The sequence below is a fragment of the Erpetoichthys calabaricus genome, chromosome 4 (assembly GCF_900747795.2).
Source record: "Erpetoichthys calabaricus chromosome 4, fErpCal1.3, whole genome shotgun sequence".
Classification (NCBI taxonomy): Eukaryota; Metazoa; Chordata; class Cladistia; order Polypteriformes; family Polypteridae; genus Erpetoichthys; species Erpetoichthys calabaricus.
The window spans coordinates 81,351,250-81,375,852 of NC_041397.2; the positions used below are offsets into that span (position 1 = coordinate 81,351,250).

At 37.8% G+C, this 24,603-nt stretch overlaps 2 protein-coding genes across 2 annotated transcripts; both read left to right on the forward strand.

Moving 5' to 3' along the window:
• The first annotated feature begins 389 nt into the window (after positions 1-389).
• On the forward strand, positions 390-13,548 carry LOC114651105 (uncharacterized). The gene is made up of 9 exons (XM_051926934.1): positions 390-513; positions 626-777; positions 857-969; positions 1,480-1,786; positions 2,344-2,420; positions 2,651-2,710; positions 3,015-3,121; positions 7,575-7,658; positions 12,632-13,548. Coding segments are annotated over exons 2-9 (894 nt in total). The 5' UTR covers positions 390-513; positions 626-632; the 3' UTR covers positions 12,633-13,548.
• Positions 13,549-14,360: 812 nt separating this feature from the next.
• On the forward strand, positions 14,361-16,090 carry LOC127527646 (G2/M phase-specific E3 ubiquitin-protein ligase-like). Its single transcript, XM_051926935.1, has 3 exons — positions 14,361-14,641; positions 14,723-14,937; positions 15,252-16,090. The coding sequence occupies exons 1-3, from the start codon at positions 14,475-14,477 to the stop codon at positions 15,500-15,502; spliced, it is 633 nt and encodes a 210-aa protein (XP_051782895.1). The 5' UTR covers positions 14,361-14,474; the 3' UTR covers positions 15,503-16,090.
• The last annotated feature ends 8,513 nt before the right edge of the window (positions 16,091-24,603 follow it).

Here is a 24,603-nt window from a genome sequence, read left to right on the forward strand (position 1 = left end):
CTAAAATAATTGAAAATAGCAAATAAAAATTTGAAAACACAAATTAAAATAATTGAAATAGCAAATAAAAAATTGAAAACACAAATTAAAAAAAAGAGCAAACGCAAGTGAAAAAGTGAAAGTGCAAACAAAATATTGAACATGCAGTTAAAAAATTGAAAACACAAACTAAAAGAAAGTCAAAACGGAAATGACCTCGCAGAGGAGGGGCGGTGGGGTGTGTGAAATGGGCGGAAAAGCCAAGGAAGCGTTGGTAACGATATTGCGTGACCCTGACGAAGTTTAGTGCAACCTGTAAATCTTATGTTAGTGGTATAAACGGATTAAGGTTGATTAGCCGTAGACCTTCTGAAATTAGAAAGTGTTACTTTAATCTTTCCTTTCACAGATATACATCGCGTTTGCGTTGTGCGGTAGAGTGTCTTGTGGGCTCGCGGTGTGATTAAGAAAAAAAAATCTGTAAGAAAAAAAATCTGTACGTTCGAACGGATTTCGAAATTGGGAGCGCTAGTTGTAAGTATAGTAAATCTCCGTCTTTATTTAAATCGGCCAGTATATGTTACGAGGAGAAGATGGATGCCTAGTATGATATTAAATCTCATCCTGGCATTCTGTCTCTTTTTAGTGCAGATATGTTTTGTCCGTTTTGCGGGACAGCCCTGGAAAGAAAGCCATTTTGCTCGGAGTGTGGCAGGTCTTTAGGGTTTTTGCCACATGAAAACTTGGACCATTGTGATTCCAGAAGAAAAGATGAAGCAGCGGTTACATGCAGCTTAGGTTCGTAGCTAATGTCCTACGTGTCGGTTTTACAATAAAGACGCCATTAAACTTTATTCCATGTCGTTCCTTTCTTAAGGTGAAGGAAGGTCTAGCACTCTATCGGAATTTCTTTCATTCAGAGACCAAAAACAAAAAGAGAGATGTAAATGGTCGAAAAATACGAAAAACCATGCGGAAAGGTCTGTGCAGGTATGTTTTAGATATAATATGTTTGTGTGTAGTTTGAAGAAAATGTCAAAATCAGGACCTAATTGGTAGTGGTTTAATAATGATTTTTTTTTTATCTTACACTAAAACAATCGTTAGAGTTCTGTAATAATTTGTTATTTAAGCAAAATAATTTTAGTAAAATATATATACAGTTCATTTTTTTAAAATTGTCACGTTTCCGTAAAACTTCCTGCTGATACAGCAAGGAGAGTTTTTCTCATAAGCATCAAGTGAATGACGTTCCCCCAGGTCGCACTCATTTATTTTCTCACATTTATGTACAAACTGTATAATTAAAAGGTCTAAACATTTTAAAACAAGTTATCAACACATGATTTATAATTATAGAAACACATTTAGTGCTCTTAATAACATGGCAGTATCTGAAAAGCATGATTAATTTTATTTCAATATTGTCATTTATTGTCACTGTGTTGTAATTTACAGTTGTTACTTTTTAGTTATTTAAAGTCACTTATGCAATTTTAGGTTAATGTTGGAAAAATGACTACCCGTAGTGGCGTACTGAAAAAGGAGAGAGGAAAACAGTTGCCACTGCATGTTTCGCCATTGTACTCCAAAAGACAACTTTTACAGGCAGCTGAAAGAAAATTGAGAACATTTTTTAATATTTCTGATGAGCCATACCAACTTTTACATTATAATGGGTCAATTGTGGATAAAGTACCTGGAACTGAAAAACCATTTATGTTACAAGATTTTAAGGATGCAATTGGAAAACCATTTAATAGACTTAGCTTTTTCATCTGCACTGAGAAAGAATACAGTGAACTTGGTAAGTAAGAAAGAAATAAGCAGTTATATTTTTTGGCTTTTGTTTTATTCAGATTGCAGGATCATTCCTGTATTTGTTAGTTTTCATTATAACAAACATTTTGAGCTTCTTACTTTATTTGACTGTCTCCATATGAAATGCACTTTGATGTTTTATTATTAAAATGTAATAATTCATTCCTTTAACTCAAAAAAAAAAAAAAAAAAAAAAAAAACCCTGATGGCATTGCATTGGATATGATGATCAAAAGACTGAATACTATGGCCTACTACTGTTAATTCTGTATTCATCGCTAATTGCTTTATGTAAAAATGCATTAAAATATTACTTTTGAACTTTTGTACCAGAGAATAAACTTGAATGTAAATGCAGTTGGGAAAAAATATAGTTTTATTTGTACTCAAGTCCAAAGTTGTGCAGTGTGATCTACTGAAAAATAAAGAATTTACAGTACCATCCTGTTAAGAATGTACATATAACTTATTCATTGTGATGGTGACATATGTTGAAGTAGTAATGTCCATATTATGTTCACAAAGGATTTCTTTTTTTTGTAGATAAGACTGAAGATAGTGATAATGAAGTTGTAGTTCAGCCAAAACATTCTGAAGAAGATTCATTGAATGACACACTGGTATTTAATGGTTAACTCAGTCATATTTTTAAAAGACGTGATAGAGATTGATTGTTGAAATAACATTAATATGTCTCCTTATTTATATATGTGTGTTTTTAAACCTGTCAGTTGTTTACTACTAGTTACATGAGTGATGTCTGTAAAATCATTTAACCTATGTGCATCTTTTTTACTTTAGTTATGATCCAAACAATACGCGAGTGGTTTTTTTCTCTCTCTTTTCCAAGCCGTGGTTTCAGAGCTCACCAAACACTACAGCCATTAAGGCCAGCCATGTGAATTCACAGGTAAATTATTATTATTATTAATATTATTAACTTTATATAATTCAGTTTAACATATTGCCTTAATTTGTCTATGCTCCAGCCATTTCATTTTAAGGCAGAAGTGACAAGAAATTTCAGGTGATAGTCAGTTTTATGTAAAAATTTCATTGGTTTTGACACCAGATATATACAATGTATATAAATGTAGCAACATATATGTTTGAATTTATTGTTAGCTAAAAATTAGTTAAATTTCATAATAGCTGTATTCCATCTTTAAACAGTTGAAAGCCTTGTTAACTCAGTATTGCCTCCCTTTTTTTAGAACCAGATAGATTCATCTGAAAAACAAACGAAGTTTGATGACGGAGCAGCAGCAGCAAAGGATGCAAGTGAAGGTGCTTCCAGTATTGAAAGGGGTCACTGGTACAGGTACTGTCATGCAGAATTAGAGGTTTTCCTCCATACAGTATATAGCAGTTAATTTGTAAATTAAAAGGGTACAGACATGCATTTTTGCATAAGGACATTAATGGTGATTACCGTATTTTTCGTACCATAAGATGCACTTTTTTTTCCCCCAAAAGTGGGGGGAAAATGAGGGTGCGTCTAATAGTCCGAATGCTGTCCAGTAAGGCTGTTGTAAATGGATACAGTGGACGCTTGACTTACGAACTCAATTCGTTCGCAAGGGCTGGTTGTAAGTCAAGTTGGTTGTAAGTCAAGACTATTTTTCCCTTAAGAAATAATGGAAATACCCATAATGTGTTCCGAACCTCCCACAGCAACACTTACTTAACCTTTTCATAGTAAAAAAGGGTTGTATAATGTGCATAATTTACCAAAAAACCAATAATTTTTCTAATGTACTAACCAAAACGTTATAAGAAGTGCCTAGCCTACCAGAAACAACAATTTCATACTGTACTCACCATTTAATTTGACATGTTTGGGCTGCAGGAAGGGAGGAGGAGGAGGAGAATGAAATGGAAGGTGGTTATTGTTTGGAAGGAGCCTCCTTATACAAATCTTTTCTTTGTAAAATTGTCGAGATGGTGGATTGCGACATGCTGTACATATTAGCGAGATCGGTCACACGAACACCACTCTCATATTTCCGCACAATGTCCTTCGTTTCAATTGTGATCGCTTTCTTTACCTTCGTTACCTTCTCTTCCTTTCTTAGCAAATATTGAAATAAATATATAAATTTATATAAAGATATAAATCACTGCACTGACCGAAATTATGACTGACGCTTACGAACGCTCTCGGCTGTTTGTTTACAATCGCGCAAGCGGATACACGTGAACGCATGTCAGGCCGGTCGTATATCAAGGGGTGTCCTATGCGCTGTCGCCTGCTGCTGCGTTCGCTTACTATCGCTTACGGTACTTACAATTTACAGTTCAGGTGCTGGAGGTGATGTCAGCCCTCCCCGCCCCTCATAGCTACAGCTGCTCAATCAGCAACGCCATCCGGACGGACGCCGAGGGAACGCCCGCCCACCACTCATGGACACACCAAACCAATCAGGTGCTGGAAGTGATGTCAGACCTCCCCGCCCCTCGTAGCCAGAGTTGCTCAATCAGCGATGGCGTACGGACAGGCGCCGAGGCAATGCCCGCCCACCACTCTCAGACACGCCACACACCCTGCATCAAATGATGGTGGATGCTATCCCGCCTCCTTTCACAACAGTAGGAGTCGGATGACTCGATGGCGATGACGGCGCGAAGTGGGGAGGGGGAAGGACTTAATGTACTGGTACCTGAGAAAATAAGATTATTAAAACCATGACAGCCTGTGACAGTCGTCTCCCTTTCTCCCTCTGCCTGCTTCTTACTGTGCTGGTACTCATGTGCTGCTCCATGTCCAGCTTGTTGCAGCTGTGTCCGTGAGAGCACTGCATTTCCCGCCTCCTGGAGTCTCAATGGTCAGTCAGTCATTCAAATGACATGATCAGCACAGCTCACGCCTCCCCTGTGTGTGTGTGTGACACTGATTGACTGACTGACAGGATCAGATCATCAAGGACAGGTCCAGACAGGAGGATTCAACTCCATCACCAGAGTTGTTCTAGGTACCGTACTTCTACAACAAAATGTGTTTAAACAAAAAACAAATGTACAGTGGTATATTAAAAAAAATAAAAATAAAAAAAAGCCCTGCCTAGGCGCTTTTTTTAAAGGGCACTAACCAGCAGCACTTACAAAACAAAATAAAGGCATGATCAGCATCTATGCACTGCGTAGTTACTGCTTTTTCTACTCACCCATCCGTGGAGCCGCTGTTCGCCCTGTCACCTGCTCCATTTGGCGGAGCACGGGTTCGTCCAGTCGGCCTCTTGATTGGCCGGCCGGGACTATGTGATGCCGCTCAGTGCCCTGACAGAAAGGGTATCCTTCAATAAGGGCGCGCACAAAAAGGCGAGCTTCAAAAGGGCAACCTCAATTGAGCACGGCATTTTAATATTCTTGCTTTCGCCTTTTTATACGTTCAGTTATTGCCTTTATCTAATAAATTTTCTGTAATAATTTTGTTGCGTTTGCCTTTATTCGCTGCGCCCAATTGAGGTTGCCCTTTTGAAGCTCGCCTTTTTGTGCGCGCCCTTATTGAATAGAACCCCCTGACAAGCAGGCAAGGAGCCCGTCATGGCAGAAGAGACACACAGTCTCTCCTGCCATGCAAAGCCCTGCCTGTCGGGCTGGTTGGTGCCCTTTAATAGTAATACGGCTTAGTGATGCATGGATTAAGACTTACAGTAACCCATGTGCATCGCCAAGCGGTATGAGTCAAATTATTGATGTGTACGGTAATATGTATCATAACAACTGACAGTTCTTTCATTACTGTATTTTCCTCAGAAAAACACCAATTCTCTAACGGTACAAAATGTCAAAGACGAGAAGATTAGCATATAAAATTCCGTTTAAACTGGAGGTAGTAAAATATGCAAAAGAACATGGAAACAGAGCAGCGGAGAGACATTTTGGGTCACCTCCAACTGAAAAAATGATGAGAGTGGAGGAAACAGGAGGATTAGCTGCAAAAACTTGATAAAACTACTGGTAAGCACACTTTTCGTGGGCATGTTGCAAAATGGCCACAGTTAGAAATTGACATGAAAGAATGGATCACACGTCACCGGAATATGGGCTTCTCAGTTTCTACAAAAATGATCATCTATGAAGCCAAACGCATTGCTGCAGAGAAAGGCATTAAGGATTTTACTGGCTCACCATCATGGTGCTACAGATTTATGAAGAGAAGCGGTCTTGCTATGCGCACTAAAACAAGAATTGCACAAAAATGCCACAAGAATATGAATCGAAGATTCTGTCTTTTCATAAATTTGTAATTAATGCTAGGAAAAAAAATGATTTTCCAATGGACCAGATTGGGAATATGGATGAAGTCCCGCTAACCTTTGATGTGCCATCTAATAAGACGGTTGACCTCAAAGGTGCCAAAACAATAACTGTGAAAACCTCAGGACATGAGAAAACACATTACACTGCTGTGTTGTCCTGCTGTGCTGACGGCACCAAATTGCCACCGATGCTAATTTTCAAAAGGAAAATTTTTCCAAAAGATGTTATTCCACGAGGAGTTGTTGTGCATGTTCATGAAAAAGGATGGATGGATGAAAATGGAATGAAAGTATGGATTGAAAAAGTGTGGTCCAAACGTCCTGGAGGGCTTCTGAAAAAATCTGCTTTATTAGTGCTTGACCAGTTCAGAGCACATATTAGCGAAACAACAAAAAACAGATTTAAAGAGGTGAAGACTCATCTAGCTGTAATTCCTGGGGGTCTTACCAGCCAGTTGCAACCTCTCGACATTTCAATCAACAAACCATTTAAAGTCTTTATGAGAGAAGAGTGGAACAAATGGATGGCTGCTGGGAATCATGATCTGACTCCTACTGGACAAATGAAGAGGCCCACTATCACTCAAGTTTGTGAATGGGTTAAAACATCGTGGCAGTCAGTGAAGGAGGATATCATTGCACGATCATTCAAAAAATGTGGCATTAGCAATGTCTTAGATGGAACTGAAGATAATATCATATATGAAGATAGTGAAGAAAGTGATAAGTGATTGTGAGCAACTGAGCTTTATAAATTCTGACACTAGTGATGATGAGTTTTTGGGGTTTCCAGAAAACTAGAAAAGTGCTTGAGCCTCTTAAGTCTTTTCTCATTTGTTAATGGAAGTGATGATGGTTCTTAACACCACTGTTGAGTTTACGCTGTTAAATATTACCATATTTTGTTATATTCTAATAAATATTTTAGTATATCAGTACTATTTGGTTCAGAATATTTTTTTCTTGTTTTCCTGCTCTAAAAACTGGGTGCGTCTTATGGTCAGGTGCGTCTTATGGTCCGAAAAATACGGTAATCAAATTAGTTGGTTAAGGTTTACAGGACTCAGAGCTGTAGTGAACAATGTGTATTGAAAGAATAGTTAAACTTAACTGTGAAGTTTTTCTCCAAACAAGGCAACAAATGACGAGTAACTTATGATTTTATCTTAGATGAACTGGTATGATTTCTACATACTGTATAAGAATGAAATGTATTAATAAAAAGGTTGTTAAATTGTTGTTTTAATGTGTTAAAGTACTTTCTAATTATTATGTTTTATGCAAATGACCAGAGTCTAGGGGATCTGTTGTTTATTTTCTTTTGCAGTTTTATTTTTATATATTTAATGTAACTGTTGGATTTTTTTAACCAGGCAGCTTTTTTGGGTAATTAGTATAATATAGAATTTAAGATTCCAATGTATAATTTGTTTTACTTCCCGATATAGAGAAATGTTTAAATTATTTTAACAAAGCCATGAGATTCTAAATACATGTATTTCTTTTATTTAGAAATTATACTGAGGTGTATGCACCAATCCTTATTGAAGATGAAGATAGCACAACAGAACAGGAGTCTGTGGAAATTGTGGAATGGTAAGGTTTAAAGTGGGCTAGGAAATACTTAATATTTATTACAAATTTATATTTAAAACTAGCAAAATACCCGCGCTTCGCAGCGGAGAAGTAGTGTGTTAAAGAGGTTATGAAAAAGTAAAGGAAACATTTTAAAAATAACGTAACATGATTGTCAATGTAATTGTGTTGTCATTGTTATGAGTGTTGCTGTCATATATATATGCTAGCAAAATACCCGCGCTTCGCAGCAGAGAAGTAGTGTGTTAAAGAGGTTATGAAAAAAAAGGAAACATTTTAAAAATAACGTAACATGATTGTCAATGTAATTGTGTTGTCATTGTTATAACTGTTGCTGTCTTTTATATAAATATATATATATATATATATATATATATATATATATATATATATATATATATATATATAATATACACACACACAAACATTTATATACATATACATATATATATACATATCTACATATACACATCTACATATATATACACACATACATAAACACACACATAAGACTTACTGACTGAAACGGGCTTTCATTGACAATCATGTTATATTATTTTTAAAATGTTTCCTTTTTTTTTTCATAACCTGTTTAACACACTACTTCTCCGCTGCGAAGCGCGGGTATTTTGGTAGTATGTATATATATATATATATATATATATATATATATATATACACACATATATACACATACATGCAGTTTTAATAACACAGAAATCAATATAAACATTATCATTATCATATGAGAATATGAAGTAATATATAAGAAGCACATTTCATATAAATATAAATTATTAAACAGTTAAATCTTCTGTAATTTGCTACCGTGGCAATTTGTGTGTCTGTCCAGGATTTTAAATGACCTGTAGCTCGCAAACCGTTTCACCTATACACTTGAAATGTGGTACACATATAGTACGTCACGTCTACTATCCGCTTTATGGGTGATGATTGTTTTACTCTTTTTATCTTTATTTTATTTTATTTTATTGTAGAATCAACTCCTATCTGCGCCGTGGGCGGATGCGTATGGTGTATTCACTCCATGTTATCGTGCATTGCGCTGTCAGTGGTATTTTGATAAAAGAATTTGAACAACATATAAGAAGCGTATAAATTATTAAACAGTAAAACATTAACATTTAAGAAGTAAAGTTACATTAAGTACTACTGCAGTGCCTTCGGGTATACCTCATTTTTTGTTTGCCAATTACATGCTTAAATGTATACATTTTTTGGTGCACCTACCGGAGAACACGCGACATATAACCGAGCGTGGGAGAAGCATGGATTTTAAACACGCGTTGAGTTCATCTGCTTGTCTCCCTCGTGGAATAACTGGTAATGTTTGACTAAAATGTACAGCGAGTAAAACGACATTACCTCCTATTTTTTTTTTTTTACGATCTCTGAGATCTTGCTTTTTTCGGTTCAAGGCTTCATAAGCTCTTTTATGTTGTATGGTGTACTTATCCCAAACCATCATCTTTGAATGTTGCAAGACTTTCGCCTTGTATGTAGATCGGGGTAATTACATTCATTGCATTCCTAGTCTGAATCACAATCTGATTGTATGGGTGGTTACCTGGCACTGTAGGGTTGCCACCCGTCCTTTAAAATACGGAATCGTGCCGCGTTTGACAATGAAATTGCGCGTCCCGTTTTGAATCAATACTGGACGGGATTTATCCCGTATTTTTTTTATCATTTTTTTTTTAAAGCAGCGTCTCATGCAAATCATCCCACACGCATTTTATGAAGATGCCTCCTTTCCTACTTTTGATTGGGTAATACTTGATGTCATCGTTAGTTTGATTGGTGTTCTTAACTGTCCAGTGAGGAGGGCGTGTCTTTTAAGTACAGTCTGCAAAGTGTTGGCACTGAGATGTGGCGTCAGCGCCATAGTTGAAGCCCCTAACGTTGCGGTCAGCAAGTCGGCTAACATCCGCCATGTGCCGTCTTTCAGTTGCGAGAAGCAGATCATAGAATGGTTGAAACTGTTGCCCCTAACGTTGCGCCATGGCGTGTGGTTCGTTTATACCTCGTGTCTTCTCATTAAACTTTTGTCTCGCGAATATGTTCTTGCAATCCGCAGCGGGAGCGTTTCTATAAACTTAATTTAAACTTACGTTTTACACCGTGCTTTGTTTCCCTTATGAACATGCTTGTATGCTTAACTCGCTCCGTTCTCAATTGTTTAATTAATTTTTTGCTCTTAGCTGTTCGCGGCTGTTCCTCCATTTCCCCCTACTTCGTTCTTTTATCTCGCGAATATGTTATTGCAATCCTTAACGGGAGCGTTTCAATAAACTGATTGAAAATAGTTTTGCATTTACCTTTTAGTAAAAGGCGAGCTTTTAAGCCTGAGAAATGACCCCGTAAATGCACACGTTTAATTGCACATGTGTTAATATGTATGGTTACACAGTATTAAAAGACAGTGAACAACGTCAGTTACCTTTGTTCCCGCGTTTGATAAAAGGTGAGCTTTTAAGCCTGAGAAATCACCCCGTAAATGCACACGTTTAATTGCACGTGTTAATATGTATGCTTACACAGTATTAAAAGACAGTCAAAAATTAACGTCATTTACCTTCGTTCCCGCGTGTGACTCGTGCTGTAAATCTCTTCCTTGTTTTTAGTTCACGTGATTACGTAGGAGGCGTGATGACGCGATACGTGACTCCGCCTCCTCCATTACAGTGTATGGACAAAAAATATGTTCCAGTTATGACCATTACGCTTTGAATTTCGAAATGAAACCTGCCTAACTTTTGTAAGTAAGCTGTAAGGAATGAGCCTGCCAAATTTCAGCCTTCCACCTACACGGGAAGTTGGAGAATTAGTGATGAGTCAGTCAGTCAGTGAGTGAGTCAGTCAGTCAGTGAGGGCTTTGCCTTTTATTATTATAGATACATATATATACATATATATATATACATATATATATATACATACATATATATATATATATATATATATATATACATATATATATATATATATCTAAATCCCCGCGAAGTACTGCTTTTAAATTTTTATGAAGAAGAAAAGCTTTTTAAATTGAGGGAAAATATCCCAATAATTTGTTAAGGATCTGTTTTTTTGTGAAGCAGCCTTAACACAGCTTTTCCGCTGTTTTATAAACGAACGCCATATAAGGTCTTCCTTTTTCCTTGCTTCGCCAAGGAAAGAGCCTTTTTATTAAATCCAAGGGTTCTTCGCTTTTTTTTTTTTGTTTGTTTATTACGATTGTTATAGTTCTGTTTGTATACGACGTTGTCAGTTCAGCACTCAGGTTGTAATATGACCAAGCTGTGCAAGCTTACTGTTAAGAATGCAATGTATAGTTGTACATGAGAAAAGCAATCTTGCCTCAAATCAATGGCAAACTTTTGTAGGTCTATGAACTTAATTTAAAGTTTAGGTTTACACGGTGCTTTCTTTCCGAAGTACCTGCAGTCATGAATATGTCTGTATGCGTCAGTCGCTCAAATCCCCGCGCTTCGCACCGGCGAAGTACTGCTTTTAAATTTTTATTAAGAAGAAAAGAAAACCTTTTAAATTGAGGGAAAATATACCAATAACAGTTTGTTAAGGATCTGTTTTTTTGTGAAGCTGCGTTCACTCGAGTGATCACTTCGAGATGTCTTGCTGGCTAACCATAAGCGTTACCTGGTAGGTAACCACCCATACAATCAGATTGTGAATCAGACTACGAATGCCGTGAATGTAATTACCCCGATCTACATGCTGTCAAATAAACGAACCACACGCCGTGGCGCAATTTTAGGGGCTTAGCCTCTAGCGCTGACGTCCGAGGTTCGATTCCCGTAAGGGAGTGAAGTGAGCGCTTCGCACCGGCGAAGTACTGCTTTTAAATTTTTATTAAGAAGAAAAGAAAACCTTTTTAAATTAAGTCTTAAAAAGAGCTGTAAAGATATTGGCAATAAGCTATGCAAACCCACCAAGACATGCAATCGTTTAAATCAAAGCGCGAGTCGAAAAACACCATCCCATAATATTAGTTAACGATTAACACATTTCTATATGTATTGTAAGCATACAATACAACTGATATGTTGCGCTTATTTATCTGGTGTACTGACATTTTTGCGCGTTTAACGGCTGAAATCTAACGTGGTTTGTGCCCTTCAGAATGAAAAGAGTTTGCATTTACCTTTTTAATAAAAGGCGAGCTTTTAAGCCTGAGAAATCACCCCGTAAATGCACACGTTTAATTGCACATGTGTTAATATGTATGCTTACACAGTATTAAAAGACACTCAACAAGTACACAGTATTAAAAGACAGTCAACAATTAACGTCATTTACCTTCGTTCCCGCGTTTGACTTGTGCTGTAAATCTCTTCCTTGTTTTCAGTTCACGTGATTACGTAGGAGGCTTAATACGTGATGACTCCGCCTCCTCCATTAGAGTATATGGACAAAAAACAGGTTCCAGTTATGACCATTACACGTAGAATTTCGAAATGAAACCTGCCTAACTTTTGTAAGTAATCTGTAAGGAATGAGCCTGCCAAATTTCAGACTTCTACCTACACGGGAAGTTGGAGAATTAGTGATGAGTGAGTCAGTCAAACAGGTTCCAGTTATGACCATTACGCGTAGAATTTTGAAATAAAACCTGCCTAACTTTTGTAAGTAAGCTGTAAGGAATGAGCCTGCCAAATTTCAGCCTTCTACCTACATGGGAAGTTGGAGAATTAGTGATGAATGAGTCAGTCAAACAGGTTCCAGTTATGACCATTACGCGTAGAATTTCGAAATAAAACCTGCCTAACTTTTGTAAGTAAGCTGTAAGGAATGAGCCTGCCAAATTTCAGACTTCTGCCTACATGGGAAGTTGGAGAATTAGTGATGAGTGAGTCAGTCAGTCAGTGAGTCAGTGAGGGCTTTGCCTTTTATTAGTATAGATACCACAAATGACTTGCAGCCTGTTACCACAGACATTGTTTCAGTCTCTTCCTGATGATGCACATGTGAGGCTAACTGAGGAGTTTAATGAGGGATAACCCCACAGAACTGAACTGCATGAAGTAGGATTGATAATGTTGGGAGGAAGTTGCCAATGTGTCCCTTCCTTCACTCCTGACAAAAGCCATAGTAAATTTGAACAAACTTCAATTTACTGGTTATTTTTATCATAATATTTATGATATGGTTTTACTGTATTGTCGTATATTGTACTTTGAGTCAACATCTCTGCATTTTATACTTTGTTTAATGTTTTGTCATGATATGCATTCATATTTTCTCTTGGGGATTAATAAAGTATATCTAATCTAAATGTGTGTGCGCTATTTTAGTTAATTGTTTATTCTTCTATATCTGTCATTCAGTAGGTTAACAGAGCACAATATTCCGGTGGAAGAAATCTTGGCTGAACTTGCCAAACAGATTCAGTCTAACAAGGTGTCAAGATTTAATATAAATCGTGGAGATATCTGGGATGGAGCTCTCCATGGGTTTAGATGAAGCACTTATAATCCCACTTATACTATGTTGGTAAAATTTACTGATGATTCTGGCAATACTGAACATGCAATTGATGCTGGTGGACCAAAAAGAGAGTTTCTTCAGCTCTTAATTCAGGATTTACAGTATCGAAGAATTTTTGAAGGCAAAGAAAATGAAAAATATTTAAGGTGTGATAAAGCAGGTAAGTATACAAGAGTGCAGTTTTAACATGAACAGTGTTTTTTTTTGGCTTTGCCCAAATTTGCATAAGCAAGACATTAAGAAAACTAGAACCTACATAAATAAAAAGTGTGACGTTTCCAGACCTTTTCCTTGTACTTCTGTTTTGTTTTTTAGACAGGGTTTAACACTTTATCTAATTTGTATCTTATAGAAATTAAACTGGTTTCTGAGACATTTATATATTAGCAATATGGAATTTCATTATCTTATGTTTTAACCTACTGAATATCAGTGACATTTGTTTTACTTTACTGTTTTGTATGTCTGTGTGTAACTTGTATATTCCTTTTAGCAGAACATACTGATTTACAGCTCCTTTTTTCTAAAGCCCTTGCCAATGATGAGTACTTTACCATTGGAAGAATGATTGCTGTATCGCTTATCCATGGTGGTCCTGGGCCCACAGTTTTTATCTCGTAACCTTGTGAATGACATTGTGGGAACTGGTGAGATTTCTCCATCAATTGAAGATATATCCGATCCTGATATTTACAAGATGCTCCAAAAGGTATGACTAATATTAAAATATTTTGTGGTGTTTGAAAAGATCTCCACCTTATGAATGTTCATCTCTTACATAGGTCTGTGGTTTTTTTTCCTCAATATGGTGTTTGTCATTTTATTCTGTGAACCCACATTGTCCAATTCAAAATGAAAGGTGGAAGCATTAGATACCAGTCAGTTATAGAGAGCACACACCTACCCTTGTTTATTATGGGGTAACATAACAATACCTGCATGTGATAGAGGAATTTGAAGTGCCAGATGCCCCTTCCCCCTGCACTGATGAAAACAACCAAAATCCACAGACATTGACTAGACTGGAATACTGTAACTCCCTGTTTTATACAGCAAAGAGGTACCTTTTTACATACGGCACCACAGTGGCAGGTTACATTTTTGTAGAGAACAGTCTGAAGTTTGTTACCCCCCCCCCCCCCCAATGTATGGTTCATTTATTTAAAAAAGCATTTAATATACTGTTTCCTTACATTTGTTATATGTGTTTTTATAATATTGGTGTTTAATATTGCAAGTGCATGTCTGTGAACATCTGATAACCCTGTTGTATATTAAATCCAGATAAAAATGGCATCAAGTCTAAACATCCTGAGAGATACTATAGAAGAAAATGGCACAATGCTTCTGATAGCAGGATGCTTTAACCATGTTAAAGAAGTTGATAAAAGAGAGAAACTTGTTCAGGATTATCTGGAATGGTACTTTTTTACAAGAAACAGTCAATGTATTGGAAGGTAATCTACATTTTGTGCAACTTAACATTATTTAAAGTGCCCATTTGTGTCCTGACCTTTTTGTCTTTTGCTTCATCACAGATTTAAAGATGGATTATCCACTCTCAATCTACTTGAAAAACTAAAGCAGGACCCAGATGTATTTGTAAACTGCATGTGCAGTTCTCAAAGCAAGATCAATGCAGAAGCCATTGAAGATATTTTTAAGATAAATTTCAGTGAGGCAGGCAGCAGCTGGAGACATGAGGAAGGAAGAACTGCTGCCTATTGGGCAGACTACCTGTTGGATATTGAAGGTTAGAAAAAGTAAAATAATATTTTTAACCAATGTTATCAGAGCATTTGCCTGTGTTGATATTTAGCAAGAAGTCTGCAGAAGGTGGTAAAAGATATGTTTCTCCTGCTTAAAGAAGAATGAAATATTAGTGTATTATACTCACAGTTGCCATAACATGTTTGTAAATGTTGAGATGCTTTATCTAAATAAGGGAGTATTTAAAACATTTTGGGAAAAGTTCTATTTTGTAAATGTTTTAAAGTATATTTAAAAAGGCACAGAGGCCCAAAAACAATGTCTATAAGGTACTTTACTTTTTTCTTCTCCCTACAGCCTCTGATAAAACTTCAACTTGTGATCCTTCATTAGAAGACATTTTAATGTTTGCAACTGGCCTTCGTGCTATACCACCATTAGGACTGCAGCCAAGACCAACAATTTGCTTTCACCATGATGGGTCACTACTGCCAGTGGCCAACACTTGTGGCAACATCTTAACTCTGCCAATCCATAAAACCTATGATAATTTTAGATGTTATGTTAGTTTTGGAATTTTAAATTCACCAGGTTTTGGCCAGTATTAACCTGAGTCACTTATAGTATATACACATTTCACAGTAATCTACTGTAATGTGCAGTCAGAGACAGAGCCTGAAAAGCTTTAACAAAGAGTTAGGAGCTACCATCAGAGTGGGTATGTATGCTACATACTTTTTGCCCAAAGAGAATTAGAGGTGAGAAATCACCCACAAAAAAAAAAAAAAAGACAATAAAGAACCACCTGAGATGAAACAAGCAATCCTGTCTAAGAGAACTAGAAAAAAAGGGCAAGACAGCAAGTGCCAAGGATTGTTCACTATACCTCTGAATTAAAAATAGAATCCCTGTCACAATAAGCTCCCCTTCTCTGTTACAGCATTTCATGTCTCTGCCCTTGTACGATACCAGCCTTAATTTTCTACAACTCCCTCAACTCATGATCCAGTCCTTTCAATATGTGAAATGTAAAGACAGGCTGACAAGCTTTAATTGATTTTGGTTAGTTTTAAAATGTTCAGAGTTCTGAAAAACATGAAGTTCCTATATATTTGGATAAATACTGTATTTGGGATGCAGTGAATTAGTTATGGATGTAGTTAACCTCAGTTTAACCAAGGCCAACAGTTTCACATTCTATGTTCTTTAAAATAAGTACACTGCTCAGCGGCCATTAAACCATTCTCTGTGCCACAATCCGTTCTTAAACGCATCGGTACAATACCCAAGTCAGCTACGCATTTTACATAAAGAGAAGCGATGACAGCAGGATTATTGTTCGTTGGCCCACAAGTTAACCACAAAATCTTCCTGGAAAAGCCATCCATACATCCACTTATTGCAAAGCCGTACGGTTTCAATTTGTCATAACCATCGACATGCCAAACATAATTTGGTCCTAAAGAATGGTAACTCCTCCTGCAAAATCTTCTTCTGGAAAGTGATCCAGCCGGATTCATCTCCGATATCAGTTTCATTACACTCCGCCTTCTGCCACGCAATAAATATTTTTGCTTTAACAGATTAAACATAGTCCTGTATCCAAATAAACGACCAGGTCCACTGAGCTCCCTCTGAATCGCAGCTCGCAAAACATGCATGCAGGAGTAATTACTATGTTTTGATAAGTGAAGATGCTTCAGACGGTTTTTTAAAGTACGGAGGCACATGGTTATTCCGTGATGTGTTTTCAGAAAGTCCAAAATCACCTCATACGGGTAACCTTTGTTGAAGTATCCCTCTATAAGGTGGTTTTCACTTGGTCCATTGATAATTCCTGTTATATACATATATATGAAATATTAAACTTCAAACAATATGCGCATATAAACACATTTTTATGACGTAAATGAATGAATGACTTGAAAAGATTTCGTCCTTACCTGTTGTTTCGCCATCCTCTATGTGAGAGACATTCCAAAGACCTGCCACACTCCGGGCAAAATGACGGCTTTCTTTCCAGGGCTGTCCCGCAAAACGGACAAAACATACCTGCACTAAAAAGTGACAGAATGCCAGGATGAGATTTAATATCATGCTAGGCATCCATCTTCTCATCGTAACATATACTGGCCGATTTAAATAAAGACGGAGATTTACTATACTTACAACTAGCGCTCCCAATTTCGAAATCCGTTTGAATGTACAGATTTTTTTTTCTTAAATCACGCCGCGAGCCTACAAGACACTGTACCGCACAACGCAAACGCGATGTATATCTGTAAAAGGAAAGATTAGCCGTAGACCTTCTGAAATTAGAAAGTGTTACTTTAATCAACCTTAATCTGTTTATACCAGTAACATAAGATTTACAGGTTGCACTAAACTTCATCAGGATCACTCAATATCGTTACCAACGCTTCCTTGGCTTTTCTGCCCATTTCACACACCCCACCGCCCCTCCTCTGCGAGGTCATTTCCGTTTTGACTTTCTTTTAGTTTGTGTTTTCAATTTTTTAACTGCATGTTCAATATTTTGTTTGCACTTTCACTTGCTTTTCTCTTTTTTTTAATTTGTGTTTTCAATTTTTTATTTGCTATTTTCAATTATTTTAATTTGTGTTTTCAATTGTTTGTATGTATTTTTTAAAATTTTTTTGTAGTTTCTGTATGTTTGTTGGTGTTTTTATTTTTGTTTGTGTTTTGCCCTTCAGGGCCACCGTAGTTTTGCCATGCCAAGCCTTAGTCCTTTTGGTCACTGCCTGACCAGGTGGGCTGTGGGGCACCTGGGCCTTTATACCCCATTTTGCCCCCCCGGCTTTATAGCTGTGTCACGCGGCACAGGACGACGGCCAACTGGTTTCCCCGATGTTTTCCACATTCACTCATGACCAGAATACCAAAATTACAATCTCTAAATGAGAGAAGATTCACCACATGCGTAGCTTTCACCTCAGCTCTGGTAATTTCTCAGAGTTCACCTTATGTACTTATATTAGACACTCTGTAAACTTATGAATGTATATTAAGCACTCAGAAAACTTACTGCATTCTCCAAATGAAGGAAGAATACCCACCTGTGCAACATCCACCTCAAATCTGGTAATTTCTCAGAGTTCACTTTTAGAGTTTACATATAATGTATATAAACACTCATGTATACTGTTTGGTGGTTGCCGGTCTATAGACTACTTTCTCCAAAGGAGGGAAGAATCAACACATGTGCAATATCCACCTCAGATCTGGTTATCTGTCAGAGTTCACATATGCTCATAATTGGCGATTCCATAGTGCGGAATATTAGAATTCCAAACTATGTTAAACCAGCAGTTAATGTTAAATGCCTCGCAGGGGCCAAGATTTCTGACAGAGGCCACATTGGACTGTGTCGCCGACGATGAAGTAGCTACCTTATTGCTGCATGTTGGCACTAATGATATTTACAGTATTTACAGCAATCTGAGGTATTAAAGAGGAACTTCATCTCTCTATGCACCAAAGCTAAAAGAAAATGTCAGAATTTAGTTGTTTCTGGCACCTTACAAAGATTATATAGAGGGGATGTGATTTATAGCAGTTTGCATTCCCTTCACTGCTGGCTAGAAACCTGGTGTGCAAATAAAAGCATAGTGTTTGTGAACAATTGGGATGATTTTTGGGAAAGGCCTGGATTTTTCAAAAGAGATGGTCTTCATCCTAACTGGAGGGGATCTTATGTATTATCCCAAAATATGGCAGCAAAACTGCCTGGTTGACTGATTAGAGCACCATCCAGGCCGCAGTCATGTGATATTAAATCACAGGCTGTTTATCCCACCTGTTACTATCCTGAAGCTGCTACCCATAATCCCTGTTGTGGGGCATCCAGTAAATTTAGTCTTGATGCAAACCTTAAATTACTTGATAACCAAAAAATAAGGTGTATAATTAGATTAAGGGATAAAACCAGACCCTACACCAGGGGCATCTGTAATAGAAATTTACTTCAAATTAAAACAAAAAATATATCACCAGTTCAGAAAGAAGCATGCAGTTTTCAATGCTGCTTATTGAACATTCGCTCCCTTGGCAGTAAAGCTGTTTTGGTAAATGCTACTATATTAAGTACAAAATCTGATCCGTATCTTCTCACGGAAACCTGGCTTAGTAAATGTGACACTGTTCCCCTAGCTGAGGCGTCACCAGATGGATACTTGTTCCTTCAGAAGTCTAGAGCTTCTGGTTGAGGAGGCGGCCTTGGAATAATTCATTGTAACAAAATGCAAATCCCATCTAAAAATGTAGGAGTCTTTAGATCCTTTGAGGCATTCATTTTAAATATTAAAACAGATTCTAACACAATTATAGTGCTAGTCTACAGACCACCAGGGCTATATTCATTGTTCATGACTGAATTTAGCAACCTTCTATCTGATTTGGCTATAAATTATGATCACGAAGTACTGATGGGGGATTTTAATGTACACATTGATGTAGAAACTGACACTTTTAGCAAATGTTTTACTTATTTGTTAAATTCAGTAGGATTGTCAGATTGTCAAAGGTCCAACTCATAATCATGACCACACATTAGATTTAATTATAACTTACAAAGTTGAAATTCTAAATTTAAATATTACTCCATTAAATGAAGTTATTTCTGATCACTACTTAATTACATTTGATTTAGTCCTGCCCTTGCCAACGCACTCACAGATTAAAGCAAAGGCAGTGCGACATCTAGATTGTAATTCTGCTTCAAAATTTATAGATACTTTGAGTGAGTCGAGTGTTATTGTGGAAAACCATTTAGATCAGTTAGCAACACATTACAATGTGAACTTGAGAGATGCTCTGGATGCAGTGGCTCCCCTTAAAACAAAAATGATCAAAGCACATAGAAACTCTCCCAATTTAATGAAAAAACTAGCTCTTAGAGTGTCGAAAACTGGAGCACAGATGGAACAACCAAGCTACATGTCTTTCAAACTGCATGGACAGAATACTATTCTACAATAATAGATAGTAATAAAAATCCTCTGGTACCGTTTAGAACAGTTGCTAAATTAAATGGGAATTCAGTGCAAAATACCAAGAGATTTGCAGTACAGACTTTATGAACTTCTTCAATGAGAAAATTAAAAATATAAGATCCCAGATCTCAGCATCACAGTACAAACCGCATACTAGCTTAGCAGACCCTGCCTCACATTGCATTCAGCCCTTTAGTAATTTTAACCCTGTAACACAGCAGGATGTCTTAATTTCTAAAATGAAACCCACTACTTGTTCCCTAGATCTGGTGCCAACAAATATAGGAAAAAAGGGACTGCAAGAACATCCATTGCACAACATTATCAATAGTTCATTATTGCATGGCACAGTACCTGATGCATTAAAAGTGTCAGTCATTAAACCATTACTTAAGTCAGACCAAAACCCACACACACTAATTATAGGCCTATTTCAAATTTACCCTCTCTCTAAGATACTAGAAACATGTAGTCGCCAATCAGCTTCAGTCACACCTTACGCATTACAATTTGTGAGAAATTGTAGTCTGGTTTCCGCACTGGTGATAGTACAGAAACGGCACTAACGCAGGTTGTAAATGACATTCTGATATTCTCTGATGAAGGGAACTCCACTGTAATTATGTTGTTAGACTTAAGTGCAGCATTTGACACCATTGACCTTCTATTTTACTGCACAGGTTAGAAAATGTTGGGCTTACAGGCACTGTGCTCGCTTGGTTTAGTTCTTATCTATCAAATCGATTCCAATATGTACAGAAATGTGCCGACAGTACTCCATCATTATACACAGAAGTGAGATATGGTCTCCCGCAGGGTTCAGTACTGGGACCTTTACTGTTTGTTATATGAATCTTGTTATAATATTGAGATTAATTGTCACTTTATCTGTTTAAACTGTATAAATGATCACAACAATATCTTGTCATCATTTAACTTGGTTGGAATCACCATTAATTTTACTGAATCAGCCCACAATCTAGGAGTTCTTTGACTCTAGCATGTCATTTAAAGCACATATTACAAAGCTGTCCAAATCATGTTTCTTCCATCTTAATGTTGGGAAATTAAGGCGCATTCTAAATAAACAGGATTCTGAGAAATTAATTCATGCATTTATTTCTAGTAGGATTGACTACTGCAATGCGGTGTTCACTGGATGTTCAAATCTGTTCTTTATACCGCCTCCAGTTAATCCAAAATGCTGCTGCAAGAATTACTACAAGAACAAGAAAGTAGGAACACAACTCCAGTTCTTAAATCCTTACACTGGGTCCCGGTTAAGTTTAGGGCAGATTTCAAAGTCCTCCTTTTAACATAAAGCATTAAATGGCCAAGGTCCGGCTTACTTGTCTGAACTTATCATGACTTACAAACCAGAGTGCACATTAAGATCTCAAGATGCTGGTCTGCTTATGATTCCAAGGATTAATACAACAGTGGGAGTCGAGCTTTTAGTTACAGGGCCCCTAAACTGTGGAATGGTCTGTCTGCTACTATAAGATGCCCCATCGGTCTCCGCTTTTAAATCCCGGCTAAAGACTCACTACTTCAGTTTAGTATATCCTGAATAGAGCTGCTGATTCTGTACAGACTGCATCTCGTTTATCATGTTACTTATGTTTTACTGCTAATGACTGTTATAATTTGTTACTAACTCTCATCTATTCTGTTTCTCTTCTCGGTACTCAAATGTGGCCTACCTGCCAAGTTGTTTTGCCTGCCTAAGGTAAAGTCATCCCTGATGGAGGATCGCAGGAATCGTGGAGTAGAGGGGTCCTTTCATCGGACTGGCTGGCCAAGCAATGTTTCAGGTGTGGAATGGCCAAATGGGGGAGGCAGCTTGATGGTTGAGGTCTCCAGGACACTAAACAAATCCAAGTCACATTATGTGATATCTACAGTTAAATTCTGGTCCATACTTGTGAAATTTTTTATTTTTATACTGTATTGAGGACTTGTTCTGTTTCGTGTATTGTATTGTCCCCCTTGTCACCCACTGCACGCCCAACCTACCTGGAAAGGGGTCTCTTTTTGAACTGCTTTTCCCTACAAGGGTTTTTTGGGAGTTTTGTCTTCTTAGAGAGTCAAGGCTGGGGGGCTGTCAAGAGGCAGGGCCTGTTAAAGCCCGTTGCAGCACTTTTGTGATTTTGGGCTATACAAAAATAAATTATACTAACCAACCCACGGCGTAGCATATGCCGCATAATTATTGATGGGTGAACACTTCCTGAACACAGTTGTCCAAATGGAGTGGGTTTGAGGATATGACTGAGTGAATGAAAAGATGGAACTCTGGAGAGAGCAACATACAATTGTCTGTGACTGAAAACTGGTTTTGGCAGATACAGGCATATCGTTTTGAAAGTTTGTCTCTGTGCCTTATTAATTGTCATTGCAAAGGCCAATCTAACAGGAAATTGCGTGTAAAAGTAAGGCAAATTTGAATCTGATGGGGTCAGGGACATCTGGGGAATAAGGACAGTGAGAGGTAGGAGCTGCGATAGTTTTACACTCCAGTACAGTGGAACCTCGGTTCACGATCATAATTCGTTCCAAAACTCTGGTCGTAAACCGAAGTAATTTCCCCCATAGGATTGTATGCAAATACAATTAATCCATTCCAGACCGTACGAACTGCATATAAATATAAGTTAAGCACAAATACCATAGAATGCACAGCGTAACAGTAAACTAAATGTAAAAACATTGAACAACACTGAGAAAACCTTGAACAGAAAACTTAACACTGCAAGAGTTCGCGGTCTATAGTGTCTCACGCGCCTACACAGATGAAAGTGACTCAGGTGAGGAGTTGGGGGTATGCACATGAGCAGAGTTGGCGGGCAGGGCTCCGTCTTGCCTGACCATGGGATACGCATGCACGCAACTTGGTCGATTATATATAGAAAAGCAGCCGGAACCGAAAAGAAAAATGAAAAGTCAACGTGGCCGAGAGGTGCATGTGGACTGTAGCAGAGACAAAAGCGACTGAGGCGGTGTTTGGTGAGTTGTTGCATCCGGGCATTTGAGCAGGCAGTGTGAATGCCTCGAGAGCGAGGGTGGACACGGGCCGGGGAATAAGGACAGTGAGTTAGCAGCTGCGATAGTTTTACATTCCAGTACATTGCAGTGAATGCTGGTAACAGTCAGGTGGGCGGGCAGGCATTCCTGTCGCATGGTCTTAGAGTTGGTGGGCGTGGCCATGTCGGGCATATCCCATGGTTGTCTTATGTGCCCTGGTCGGCTGCTTAGTGAATATTATTATATAGTACATGTATAGCGTTTGTATTTAAATACTCAGTATACTGTGTAGTGGTGCCTGTCCATTGCCTGCATTCTCCAAATGAAGAACAACATTGGCAACATCCACCAAAGATCTGGTAATGTGTCAGCGGTTACATACACAGTATGTATATAAAAACTAAGTATACCGTTTCTACTGGTTGCCTGTGCATAGACTGGATTCTGCAAATGAAATAATCACTACATCTACAACATCCATCTCATATCTGGTAACTTAGGCATCTGTTGTCTAGCAGAGTGGCCATAAGGTTTGTGTGCAGTCAGGTTGCTTGGTATACGGCTTGGTGCTCAGTGATAGATGGCAGAAATGTTGCCAGAAGTGAATAGGATACATGTAGATGCCTGGCCATTCAATCTGCTTTGGGATTGGAATGAAAAGATGGTCTTCAGTGTCCATATTAAAAAAAAAAAAAAAAAAAAAAAAAAAATCACACTCCGGCTGCTGTACTTACATGCCACAGAGGAGATGGTAAAGTAAAATACTTATATTTGTGTGTAAAATTCGTGCAAGAGTAAGTGTGCTGTTGCTAAAAGGCTTTGTTTCTCCCATCTCCATACAAATAAGCCTCCTTTGAACCTGTAACTTTTCATAGTTGTGAAGTGCCTCCCAGGTCAGCCAGAGTTAATCCTGGGGGCTGTTCACACCCCTTAATGTCAGTTTTGATGTCTTCTACCTTAAAAAAATGTTTCATGTTGGACAGAGAATAAAATTAAGGCACATTTGCAGTCCTTGTCAGCCACCTTTCATCCTGGGATAAACTTTCACACATTTGTGTTTAGGATGGTGCTAATGCCACTCTTGCCAGGTATTACCTCAGGCCTGCCCCTTGCGGTCTTTAAATTTGAGACTTCTGGCACATTCTCTCATAACACTGTCTTGCTGTCCATGAGAGTTTACTGTCCACGAGAGACCAAACATCTTTTGAAAAGGAAAAAAAATGGCTTCTTCTAGGGCTGTTGCTGCTGCTTCTGCTGTGGAGTCAAGGGGAGTTCTCTTTAAGCATTTTAATCTCCTACTTCACTTTGTTGTTACCTTGCCATTTTTGCTTTGAATTTGTGGGTTTAATTGTTGTTTCTATTTCTCATCTTATCATTTCAGGAAACCAATTAGGATTCCACATGTTTGCCCTTACTGTGAGAAGCCCCCAGGTCACCCTTTCTGTCCACCTCAGAAGGGTTTGTCTAAAGAACAGTTCTAATGATGAAATTGATGAAGTTGTCAGAGCTGCCAAAAAAACAAAACAATTCCTTCTCTGGCATGGAAGGATTGTTGATTTCAGAGATCTGCAGGTCAAGATTTTGAATGAAGGCAAGCTGCATCAAATAATGGAATTTCTGAAGAAATCTGGACTTTACATCGAGAACGTCCCACCGGCTTTTCGTTCCTCAAA